The sequence below is a fragment of the Mobula birostris genome, chromosome 3 (assembly GCF_030028105.1).
Source record: "Mobula birostris isolate sMobBir1 chromosome 3, sMobBir1.hap1, whole genome shotgun sequence".
Classification (NCBI taxonomy): Eukaryota; Metazoa; Chordata; class Chondrichthyes; order Myliobatiformes; family Myliobatidae; genus Mobula; species Mobula birostris.
In genome coordinates, this window is record NC_092372.1 from 175,251,158 (window position 1) to 175,263,959 (window position 12,802).

The 12,802-nt window shown below is 42.5% G+C and overlaps 1 protein-coding gene across 2 annotated transcripts in view; it reads left to right on the forward strand.

Moving 5' to 3' along the window:
• The first annotated feature begins 1,987 nt into the window (after positions 1–1,987).
• The window catches only part of dus3l (dihydrouridine synthase 3-like (S. cerevisiae)), a 30,933-nt gene continuing 20,118 nt past the window's right edge, over positions 1,988–12,802 (forward strand). For both annotated transcript variants that reach the window (XM_072253729.1, XM_072253730.1), the window contains exons 1-3: positions 1,988–2,065; positions 5,192–5,383; positions 9,111–9,417. In XM_072253729.1, the coding sequence (XP_072109830.1) occupies positions 5,310–5,383; positions 9,111–9,417 (381 nt within the window). In that variant the 5' untranslated portion in view covers positions 1,988–2,065; positions 5,192–5,309. The remainder of the gene's footprint in view (positions 2,066–5,191; positions 5,384–9,110; positions 9,418–12,802) is intronic.

Genomic DNA, 12,802 nt, shown 5'->3' on the forward strand with positions numbered 1-12,802 from the left:
CGGCGCCACGCGCATGCGCCCCCACCCACCCCTGCCGCGTGTCACGGTGACCGGTGCGCGAACGTGGAGCTCGAGGGCGGGAGTTAGCGCAGTCACGGCGCGTGGAAGATCGTGGCGTGCAAATTGCGTGACAGAATACTGACACGCAAAAGCCCAGTCTGCGTGGCGTGAGCAGAGCTAGGTACTAATTCTGCTCCCGTATATTTTTCTGGTGTGCATTGTTGTTGTTGCTCTCAGCGCCTTCTGGCGACAACCTTGCCATTTCTTTAGAATTTATCTGTTTTGTTTTAATGCTGAGCTGCTAGCTCGATGCTCAACCCAGCATGGATGAAAAGGGTGCAAGGAATCTGCTGGATTCAAACCCAGGGCCATTTACTCCGAAGCTCGATGGGGATACCACTGCACCACCAGCCCGCTATGGTGTGTTGTATAATGTGCTAACATTGTTGCACCTGTATAAAATTTATTTGATTGTTTGTGGAAGAGTAAGGAAAAATTGCTTACACAAGAAATAATAATGCATACAGAAGAGCCTATTATAGTTAAACAGTTTCACTCAGACTGGATTTGGAGAAATTACACATGAAACACTGTGCCTGACATCTCCATGGTATATCTGTATAAATTTGTTGAGTCTTTGATATACCAAATCTTATCAAACTTCAAATGAAATATAGTCCCTGGTGTGCCTTCTTCATGATTACACCAATGTATTAGGCAAATGATAGATCCCCTGAGATGTTGACACACAAAAACTTGTTGCCTCTTTGAAAATGCAAATACGAGCAAATCTGCAGATGCTGGAAATTCAAGCAGCACACACAAAAAATGCTGGTGAATGCAGCAGGCCAGGCAGCATCTGTAGGAAGAGGTACAGTCGACGTTTCGGGCCGAGACCCTTCGTCAGGACTAACTGAAGAGCTAGTAAGAGTTTTGAAAGTGGCGGGGGGAGGGGGAGATCTGAAATGATAGGAGAAGACAGGAGGGGAAGGGATGGAGCTAAGAGCTGGAAAGTTGATTGGCAAAAGGGATAAGAGGTTGGAGAAGGGAGAGGATCATGGGACTTCTTTAAACCTGATGGCATGAACATTGACTTCTCCATCCTCTACTGTCAAGATGAAGCCACACTCAGGTTGGAGGAACAACACCTTACATTCCGTCTGGGTAGCCTCCAACCTGATGGCATGGACATTGGCTTCCCTAACTTCCGTTAATGCCCCACCAGCAGTTTTTGTGTGTGTTGCCTCTTTGAAAAGCTCATTCAGATTGTGCAGCCAGGATGATCTCCCCCTAATAAAGCCATGCTGACTATTTTTAACTAATTGTCACTTTTCCAAATGTAGATTAATCCTGTCCCTCAGATATTTTCCAATAACTTCCCTACTACTGACCTAGTTACTTGACTTACCCTTCATGTCCTTCCCTTGAATTAATGTATAGCATTTGCCTTCATGCAGTCATTTGGCACCTAACCTGAGGCCAGTGAAGTTTTAAAGAAATCTCCGTCAAGGTTCCAACAGTCTTGATTCTTGTTCTTGATCCTCCAAAATATTCCGCATGGAATTTAAACTGGAGGTGACGGAGGGTGGAGTTAAGAAGGAGATTTTTGAAGAAGAAAAGCTGCCTTAAATTTAATTGGGTTTGGTTGTGCTACCATGGTAGGATGAAGATTATTCCATGCTTTAATTGTGCGGGGGGGGGGAAATGAATTGCTGTACACATCTGACTTGGTAGTTAGTATTTCAAGTTGAATTGAGTGCCCTCGTCTGCTCCTAATAGGTTTGAGTTTGATTTGGGATTGGTAGTCTTCTTAATTTACAAAGGTATACATATATATGAAAGAATTTCCCCTCGTTCTACATGCATATTTCATCTCTCGCCAAAACTAATTAAAGAAATCTAGATGCAGCAAAATGATCAGGATTATGACAGGCACCAGGACCTGTATAAGCGGTTCCGAGTTGCGGCGGGAACTTTCTATTGGTGCACCTGCAGTGTGTTCATCGTGTTGGTCCGACTCTCAAGAAGTCTCTTCGTGCGGTTTACGCACCAGCCTGCGTTCCTGGTAAATATTCTCCTCAGCCGTATTTAATCAACTGTCTTATTCTCAACTTGTCATCGGACGAATTGGTCAGATTTTGGTTTAAATGTGTCCACGGGGATCAGGCAACGGCAGCGGCCTCAGTCGCAGTCTTCGCCTCATGTAACTGCTATCAGAGAAGTATTACAGTTAATCGTGCTAAAAATGCAAAAGTGATTGATTTTTTTTTCAGAAATCTTGCTCTTGAGAATTGAAATCTGTGCGCGATTTTTTATGCCCTAACTTCCACATGTGCGAAAGCTTGAGAGACGGCACCTATTTCCCGGAGAGGCACCAGGCTTGCCCTTCCTGACAGTCTGGACTGCACGCTACCTTTGCTTTTTTTTAACCACCCCTTCATTTCGGTTCCCACCACCTGCCAAATTAGTTTAAACCCTCCCCAACAGCTCTAGCAAACCTGCCTGCGACAATATCGTTTCCCTTCGGGTTCAGGTGCAACCTGTCCCTTTGTACAGGTCATACCTTCCCCCAGAAGAGATCCCAATGATCCAACAACCTGAAGCCCTGCTCCCTGCACCTGCTTCTCAGCCATGCATTAATTTGCCAAATCATCCTGTTTCTATCCTCCCTAGCATGTGGCACAGGCAGCAACCGGAAATTACTGCCTCGGGAGACCTTGTTCCTCAGCTTTCTACCTAGCTCTCTAAATTCTCTTTTCAGAGCCTCTTTGCTTTTCCTTCCTATGTCCTGGCTGATCTCCCTCTCTCTCCAAAATGTTTTGGATGTGATGTGAGGCGTCCCTGACCCTGACACCTTGGAGGCAATATACCATCCTGGTAACCTGTCCGTGTCCACAGAAACTGTTCCCCTGACTATTGAGACCCCTATCATAACTGCTCCCTTCTTCTCTTTCCTTCTGCCTGCACTGCGGATCTATGCTTAGTGCCAGTAACCTGGTCTCCGTGGCATTCCCCTCAGAGATTATCCCCCACAACAGTATTCTAAGTAGTATACTTACTTTAGAGGAGAATGGCCACAGGGGTGCTCTGTGCTAACTGCCTATTCACATTTCCATTTCTCTGACAGTCACCCAGCTACCATGCCTCCTGCAACTTTGGTTGACTACTTCCCTATAACTCTGATGGATTATCTCCTCACACTCTCCCGTACAAAGTGAAGGTCAACAGACAATAGACAATAGGTGCAGGAGTAGGCCATTCGGCCCTTCGAACCAGCACTGCCATTCACTGTGATCTTGGCTGATCATCCATAATCAGTATCCGGTTCCTGCCTTATCCCCATAACCTCTGATTCCGCTATCTTTAAGAGCTCTATCCATCTCTCTCTTGAAAGCATCCAGAGACTTGGCCTCCACAGCCTTCTGGGGCAGAGCACCAGTCTCTGGGTGAAAAAGTTTTTCCTCAACTCCGTTCTAAATGGCCTACCCCTTATTCTTAAAATGTGGCCTCTGGTTCTGGACTCACCCATCAGCGGGAACATGCTTCCTGCCTCCAGCGTGTCCAATCCCTTAATAATCTTATATGTTTCAATAAGATCCCCTCTCAACCTTCTAAGTTCCAGAGTATACAAGCCCAGTCGCTCCAATCTTTCAACATATGACAATCCCGCCATCCCAGGAATTAACCTTGTGAACCTACGCTGCACTCCCTCAATAGCAAGAATGTCCTTCCTCAAATTTGGAGATCAAAACTGCACACAGTACTCCAGGTATGGTCTCACCAGGGCCCTGTACAGCTGCAGAAGGACCTCTTTGCTCTTATACTCAATTCCCCTTGTTATGAAGGCCAGCATACCATTAGCTTTCTTCACTGCCTGCTGTACTTTCATGCTTGCTTTCAGTGACTGATGTACAAGAACACCTAGATCTCGTTGTACTTCCCCTTTTCCTAACTTGACTCAATTTAGATAATAATCTGCCTTCCTGTTCTTACCACCAAAGTGGATAACCTCACATTTATCCACATTAAACTGTATCTGCCATGCATCTGCCCAATCACCCAGCCTGTCCAAGTCACCCTGCATTCTCATAATATCCTCCTCACATTTCACACTGCCACCCAGCTTTGTGTCATCGGCAAATTTGCTAATGTTACTTTTAATTCCCTCATCTAAATCATTAATATATATGGTAAACAGCTGCGGTCCCAACACTGAACCCTGCGGTACCCCACTGGTCACCACCTGCCATTCCGAAAGGGACCCATTAATCTCTACTCTTTGTTTTCTGTCGGCCAGCCAATTTTCAATCCATGTCAGTACTCTGCCCCCAATACCATGTGCCCTAATTTTGCCCACTAATCTCCTATGTGGGACTTTATCAAAGGCTTTCTGAAAGTCCAGGTACACTACATCCACTGGCTCTCCCTTGTCCATTTTCATAGTTACATCCTCAAAAAATTCCAGAAGATTAGTCAAGCACGATTTCCCCTTTGTAAATCCATGCTGACTCGGACCGATCCTGTTACTGCTATCCAGATGTGTCGTAATTTCATCTTTTATAATTGACTCCAGCATCTTTCCCACCACCAACGTCAGACTAACTGGTCTATAATTCCCTGTTTTCTCTCTTCCTCCCTTCTTGAAGAGAGGGACAACATTAGCCACCCTCCAATCCACAGGAACTGATCCTGAATCTATAGAACATCCAGCTACTGCCTCAGATACCTAACAGGGTCTTCAAGGAACTTCAGCTGGATGCACTTCACGCAGATGAAGTTCCCTAGGAGACTCTGGGTCTGCCAGGACCCCAACATCTGATATGAAGAGCACACAACAGCCATTTACCACACTTGGTACAGTAAGAGGAAAAAAAAGGGAACCTTAACAGAAACTTACCCAGAGCCAACACCTCTTTCGAGCCTAAGCGTCCTTTGAGCCAAAACCTGACAGTTCTACTCTCACCCCTGGTCTACTCCCAACGATGGCCGCCCTGCTTGTCCCTTCTGTACTTTTAATCAAACGTCGATGACCTGCGAGAAACCTTGTCGCTGTGGCCTGCTCCTGCGCTGATTGGGCTGTCGGAATGAGCCTGAGTGCCCATGAAGCCCTCCTTTTAAGTTTCCCAGTTCTGATGAAGGGTGATGAAAATTTCAACATGTAGTTTTAACATTTTAAAATTTCTGTCCACAGATGCTTTCTGAACTGCTCAATATTGTCAGCACTTTTTATTGTCTAATTTGAATGCTGGTTTGACGATACATTTAGTTTCCGAGATTTCACAAACCTGTAATCATCAACTTGGTTGGTTATGGATGAAGGAAATGCCAATAACTCTACCAATGGTACTGTGACTTACCCAGGAGTAGCACCAGTCAAATCTCAGTAAGTTGCTTTTAAAACTAATGTTTTTTTTTAAATTAAGAAAGAGACATTCAGATAGGAGCATAAACAGGTAGTGGATAAAAGGGAATGGATCATTTGAAAGCAAATGGGAGTATTTTAAATAGTGAATATGGGCATTGTGATTTAAAGTACAGGTTTCCCCCGCCATCCGAAGGTAGAGCGTTCCTATGAAACGCTTTGTAAGCCGAAATGTCATAAAGTGAAGAAGCAATTACCATTTTTTATATGGGAAATTTTTGTGAGCGTTCGCAGACCCAAAAGTAACCTACCAAATCATGCCAAATAATGCATAAAACCTAAAATAACAGTAACGTATAGTAAAAGCAGGAATGATATGATAAATACACAGCTTATATAAAGTAGAAATACTTTTCCACAATCATTACTGCACTGTTCTCCGTAGCAAAAATCTCACGCAAGTGCTGTTGGCAAAAACATGGTGCAAGCGCTCTCCAGTAACCTTTAAGCTATGAAGCTGCCAAATCATACCAAATAACATGTAAAAATACACAGCCTATATAAAGTAGAAATAATGTATGTACAGTGTAGTATCATTTACTGGAATTGGGACGGCACCGAGCACACTGATGATGGTGTGTTAGACTGAATCGTCGCAGGTTGGCTGGTGCAGTGGCCCCCACCCTCCAGGCCACCGACAGATACAGAACCGCGAAGCATGCAGGGGTCCAGCGGTAGCCGGGAGGCATCCAGCACAACATTAAGAAAAAAGCCAAAATAAACATGCTACTTAACTAGGTGCTGCCCGGCATGTAATTGTTGGCCCAGGTCGGTGCCAATTGCCGATTGCATCGCCTTTGATCTGGGCCGACATTTAAGTGTGGGGCGGCACCTAATTAATTAGCATGTTTATTTCGGCTTTTTTCTTAAAGATGTACTGTGTGCCTCCCGGCTACTGCTGCATTCTCCGCGAATTGGTACAGTATCCGTCTGCGGCCTGGGTGTTGGGGTGGTGGGACACTGGGGTGTCATCTTGTCGTCTATTTCCATTAGAGCAGGCAGCTCATCTTCTCCTATGACTGCCTGCCTCAATGTCGAAGGTTGAGGTTCATCGTCTGCTGTGGCTGATATGGAAGGCTTGCTTGACTGCTGAGCCTCGCGCATTTTTCTATCACACAGTTCTTTGTAAGGACTCAAACCATGCTGCAAATATCTCCTAAACCTACGTACCCTTTCAAAATTAAAGTTGTACTTATCATTGCAGCGAAAATCTCGCGCAGTTGCTTCACGTTCATTTCGCTACTGCATTTGGTTTCAATTGTTATCCTTTCCTCTTCCAATTGCATCAGCTCTTCATCTATCAGTTCTTGGTCATGGGATGCCAAAACCTTTTCAACATCATGTTCGTCAGCTTCCACAAGCGAAACTCACTTTGTCCTTGCTTCATTCACCATGATCGAAACGCTTAATTATGTCTAGTTTTACGCTAAGTGTAACACCCTTACGAGCTCTTTTAGGCTTTTCCGACACCATAGAACTCATCTTGCAAATGGCTGCTCGGGGCGCGTGCTGCCTTTTATCGCGCGCTGCTTTTTTTTTGTAACAGTGAAAACACCTTCTGAAAGCGAAAGCAGGGTATTAATGTAGGTCTTTCGTAACAGTGAGGTTTCGTAAAGCGAACGTTCAAAAAGCGGGGGACACCTGTACCTGTGGTGGGCCGTACTCTTCCTCATTCTAAGGAAACTGTAATATATTCTGCCAGTTCAACACTGAACCAGATTTAAGGGAAACATTTACAATGTCTACTTCCAGAAATTGGTATTGAAAGAACAAATGTAGTCCAGTTAAATTACAATGCCTTCCTAAAGTTTTGGCAGAAATTCATTTATGTGAAAAAATTTGCATACAATGCCTTATTTAGTGATAATTTACTTTGCAGTAATTGTAAATCAGTAATGAAGTTCAAAACAAGTATACTGTTACACCCACTAAATTTTAAAATACTGACTCACCAATTAACCTTTCATCTTGCTTTTTTTATAGGACTTATAGAGCACTAAGCCAAAGACAGTATATTTTCCATCGTTTTTTATCTTTCATCACCTGTGCTTTCTGTGTTCTTTTATTGAGCCTTGAAAGATAGTCAAAAATTACTACCAGCATTTCAAGGTGGGCATCCATCATATTTCAATTGTTATGGGAATCAGAGAACTATTTGCCATCAATATAGTTTTAGCATGTTGCAACATCAAGTTTGTCAGGCGGCAGATGTGTATGTGTGTGTAGGAGAAGTGCTTGGGAAGCTGAAAGGTCTAAAGGTAGATACCAGATGGACGACACCCCAGGGTTTTGAAAGAGATAGCAGAAGAGATTTTAGAGGTATTAGTAATGACCTTTAAAGAATCACTAGATTTTGGACTGGTTCCAGATGACTACAAAATTCCAAATGTCAATCAACTCTTTACAAAGGGAGGGAGGCAGAAGAAAGGAAATTATAGCCTAACTTGGGAAGATGTTTGAGTCCATTTTTAAGGTTGTGTTTTCAGGGTACTTGGAGGCATATGATAAAATAGGCCGTAGTCAGCACTGTTTCCTCAAATCGTTGGAATTCTTTGAAGAAATAACAAGCCGAATAATCCATCCCAGGTAACATCCTGATAAATATCCTCTGTACTCTCCCCAGGAGAATCATGACCTTCTTGTACTGTGGCAACTAAAACTGCACTCAATACTCTGTGTGTAACCTAACCAAGCTTTATAAACTTGTATCAAAACTTCTCTTGTACTTTGTACTGTGGATAATGAAGACTAGTATCTAGGATCCCTTCTTAACCTCCTTATTTAACTATTTGAGAGGGAGAAGGGAAAATCGGAAGTGTCAGTATTACAGTTGAACAAAGGGGACTATGGATCCATGAGGGAGGAGCTGGCCAAAGTTGACTGAAAAGGTACCCTAGCTTCACTGGGTTAATTCCAGGGATGGCAGGAATGTCATATGTTGAAAGATTGGAGCGACTGGGCTTGTATACACTGGAATTTAGAAGGATGAGAGGGGATCTGATTGAAACATATAAGATTATTAAGGGATTGGATACGCTGGAGGCAGGAAACATGTTCCCAATGTTGGGGGAGTCCTGAACCAGAGGCCACAGTTTAAGAATAAGGGGTAGACCATTTAGAATGGAGTTGAGGAAAAACTTTTTCACACAGAGAGTTGTGGATCTGTGGAATGCTCTGCCTCAGAAGGCAGTGGAGGCCAATTCTCTGGATTCTTTCAAGAAAGAGTTAGATAGAGCTCTTAAAGATAGCGGAGAAGGCACAACAGGGTACTGATTGTGGATAATCAGCCATGATCACAGTGAATGGCGGCGCTGGCTCAAAGGGCCGAATGGCCTCCTAAATCTATTGTCTATTGTCTATGCTGCAACATTCACAGCCCTTGAACTTGCACATTAAGTATAAGCTAATGTATTAGAGGGCAAAAACTATACTTCACTTAATCTGCCTCTCATTCTTCCTTGTCTAACTCTATGTAATCTTTGTACCTCTTCTCCCTTCCATTCCCTTCCCTCGAACTTCCCTTTTCCTACAACTGATCCTAATAATGTTTCTTCTGAATCCATGTTTGTTTTGTTGAAAGCTATTTTGTTGGCCTTTGCTCTTGCTTACAGGTGGCAGTGCTTTCTCATTATCCGCAGTACATCCTACATATTTTAAAAACTGCTTTAATTTGCTTTATTTTCTGTAGATATCTGACCACCAAAGATACATTCCATGAACATCTGAACAATGAAAGGAAGAAAGACCTAACACTTCCTGACAGTTTAGATGAAGAGGTTACTGATGATGCTCTAAAGCATGAATCAAAAAAAGTTAAAATCGATCAAAGTGGGAAAGATACAAATGAATCTGAAAAGAGTAATGTGGAATTATGTCAAAGTAAAGACAACTGCAAGCAAAGTAAAAGGAAGGCCAGGGGCCAGAATAAAAACAGGCCTCATATGAAGCCTAACCAGTATGAACATGATCAAAAGTTGTGTTCTTCAGTATTTCGGGTAAGTATTAAGTAAAGCACAGTTTTTTCCCATTTTCACTGCTATATTGATTTAGAAAATCAGTATATGTAGTTAGTTACCTCATATGTTCTGCTCCTGTCCTTTCCTTTCTCTCACATTCAGTTGAGCTGCAAATCTTGCCTGTTGTGAAGTTATCTTTGGACACTGCGTTCTACTTTCCTTGAACACAGGGTTGTCATTGTGAGGAATTCTGATACAGTACAGTCATTTTTCATCATTGTAAATGTTTTCCTCTGATCAACAAACAACAACATTAATTCCAGTTCAGAAGATCTGTTCTGACACCAGAACATAAGTGGACCAGTTCAGAGAAGGCACAGCAGGGCCTCTACTTTCTTAGAGATTTGTGCAGATCCGACATGTCATGTAAAACTTTGACAAACTTCTGTAGATGCACAGTGCAGAGTATCCTGACTGATTGCATCACAGCCTAGTTTGGAAACACCAAAGAACAGAAAAGCCTACAAAAAGTAGTGGATATAGCCATCACAAAGAAAGCCCTCTCACCATTGAGCACATCTACAAGGAGTGCTGTCACATAAAAGCAGCATCCATTGTCCAGGAACTCTACCATCCAGGTCATGTCCTCTTCTTGCTGCTGCTATCAGGAAGGAGGTACAGGAGCGCTAGGTTCCATAACACCAGGGTCAGGAACATTTATTACTCTTCAACCTTCAGGCTCCTGAAGCAGTGACCAACTTCACTTACCTTAGCACTGAACTGATTCCACAACCTAAGGATTCACATTCAAGGACTCTGCAATTCATGTTCTCTGTACTATTAATTTACTTTTTTTTTAATAAAAGCACAGTTTGCCTCCTTTTGCAGATTGATTGTTAGTCTTTGTGTGTAGCTTTTCATTGATTCAATTGGATTTCTTTGTTCTACTGTGAATGCCCGCAAGAAAATGAATCTCAGGGTCGTACATAGTTGTGTATACGTACTTTGATAACAAATTTACTCTGAACTTTGAATAGGGCTCCTGTATTTTGTCTTGACTAGATCTTGCCTGGCTCTATAAATCCTGGAAACGAGAAGTATTTTTAAAAAAATTATTAAGAAAATTAATGCAATAATTGTTTCACTCAATTGATCTCATTTATTTGAGGAATGTTCAAGGATTTTTCAGTTGGTGAATAAAATTGTGCAGTTGCTACCATACTGACACTTTTGTGGACAGGTGACAGTGACAGTTTAGTGAGAATACACCAATTAAACACTTAGTTTTGCCCAGGTGGTAGAAATCCTTACAAAATCTGGGCATACAAATTTCCAAAGTAAAAATAAGTCTATCTGTAAAGTAGTTTCTAATTAATGTATTTGTGTATTAAATTCCATGTCTCACTCCAAATCAAGGTGTGGAAAAGAACTACAAAAGAAAAGTTTGCCCAAGTTTTGTTACAATGTAGAATTGTGTGTAAGATAAACTGTGAGACTTGCACCTCGAGCACAAGGACCTTAAGAACTGACAGATGTTAAGTAGCTATTGTGAAATTTCAGACCTTGCACCAAATTGGCAATATAAACAAAGTAACAACAAGCACACTCTAGATGCAAAAGTCAAAATACATGTAATCTAGAAAGTTGTTTCATAGCTGGTTGGAAAGAAAGCACAAGAAAATGAGGAACCTTTTCGGTTTATTATGTCCTCAAAGTTCAAAGTAAATTTTATTATCAAAGTACATATATGTCACTATATACAACCATGAGATTCATTTTCTTTTGTGTATATTCAACAAATCTATAAAATAGTAACTAAAACAGGATCAATGAAATATCAATTAGAGTGCAGAAGACAACAAACGATGCAAGTGCAAATATAAATAAACAACAAGAACATGAGATAAAGAGTCCTTAAAGTGAGATCACTAGTTGTAGGAACATTTCAATGATGGGGCAAGTGATGCTATCCCCTGTTATTCAAGAGCCTGTGATGTTTGAGCAATAGTAACTGTTCTTGAACCTGGTGGCCTTCTACCTAATGACAGCAGTGAGAAGAGAGCATGATCTGGGTGGTGGGGATCTCTGATGATGGATCCTGCTTTCCTATGACAGCATTTCATGTAGATGTGCTCAATGGTTGGGAGGGATTTATCCGTGATATACTGGGCCGAATCCACTACCTTTTGTAGGATTTTCCATTCAAAGACATTGGTATTTCCATATCAGGCCGTGATGTAGCCAGTCAACATACTCTCCACCCTACATCTACTGAATCTCCAGACTCCTAAGGAAGTAGAAGCACTGCTGTGCTTTCAGACATCCCACTTCTCCCGGAAGTTCCAGGAGTCTCCCGCATATTAATAGTGGCTCCCTGATGCCCGCAAATTATATACGATGTTCCGGAAATTGATTTTTTTGAGAGGGAGAGAGCAAGAGCGTTCCAAAAAAAGTCAGAGTGGCAGAGTGTTCCAAAAAAAAAGAAAATATAAAACGTACGTCACCCCAGACTACCCTAAAGTGTACCCCTGCCTAATAGGGGTCAAAAATAATGATAGTGTTGCTTGCTGCACTGTTTGCAACAGTGACTTTTCTATTGCCCGTGGTAGGTTAAGACTGTAAAAGACATATTGAGGTGAGTTTAACAGGTGTCATTCGTTCATTAGCATAGCGAACATTATTTAAACTAGCTGGCTAGCTGCTGAGGAGCTACTCTATTGCAGACTCCCCACCTCTCCTGGAAGTTCCGGGAGTCTCCCGCAAATTGATGGTGCTACCTCCCTGAAATGAGTTTTTTCAGGGTGGGATGTCTGTGCTTTCTCCGCAATTGCACTTGCGTGCTGGGTCCAGGGCAGGTCCTCTGAAATAGTAACACCCAGGAACTTAAGGTTGACAACCTTCTCTGCCTCTGATCCTCCAATGAGAACTTGGCTCATGGATCTCTGGTTTCCCTCTCCTGAAATCTATAATTAGTTCCTTGGTCTTGCTGACATTGAGTGAGAGGTTGTTATGACACCACTCAGCCAAATTTTTAATCTTACCCCTGTAAGCTAATTCATTACCACCTTTGATTCTGCCCACAGCGGTGGTGTCATCAGCAGACCAGAATATGATGTTGGAGCTGTGCTTAGCCGCACAGTCATAGGTGTAAAGCGAGTAGAGCAGGTGGCTAAGCACACAGCCTTGTAGTAGACCTGTGCTAACAGAGATTGTGGAAGAGATGATGTTGCCAATCCAAACTGACCAGGGCCTACAAGAAAAGAAATCCAGGGTCCAGTTGCACAAGGAGGTATTGACGCCAAGGTCTTGGAGCTTGTTGATTAGTTTTGAAGGGATGATGGTATTGAATGCTGGGTTGTAGTCATTCAGGAAAATCTCATGAACTGAAGCAAAATTAATAAATATCTGTTGTTCATCTATAATT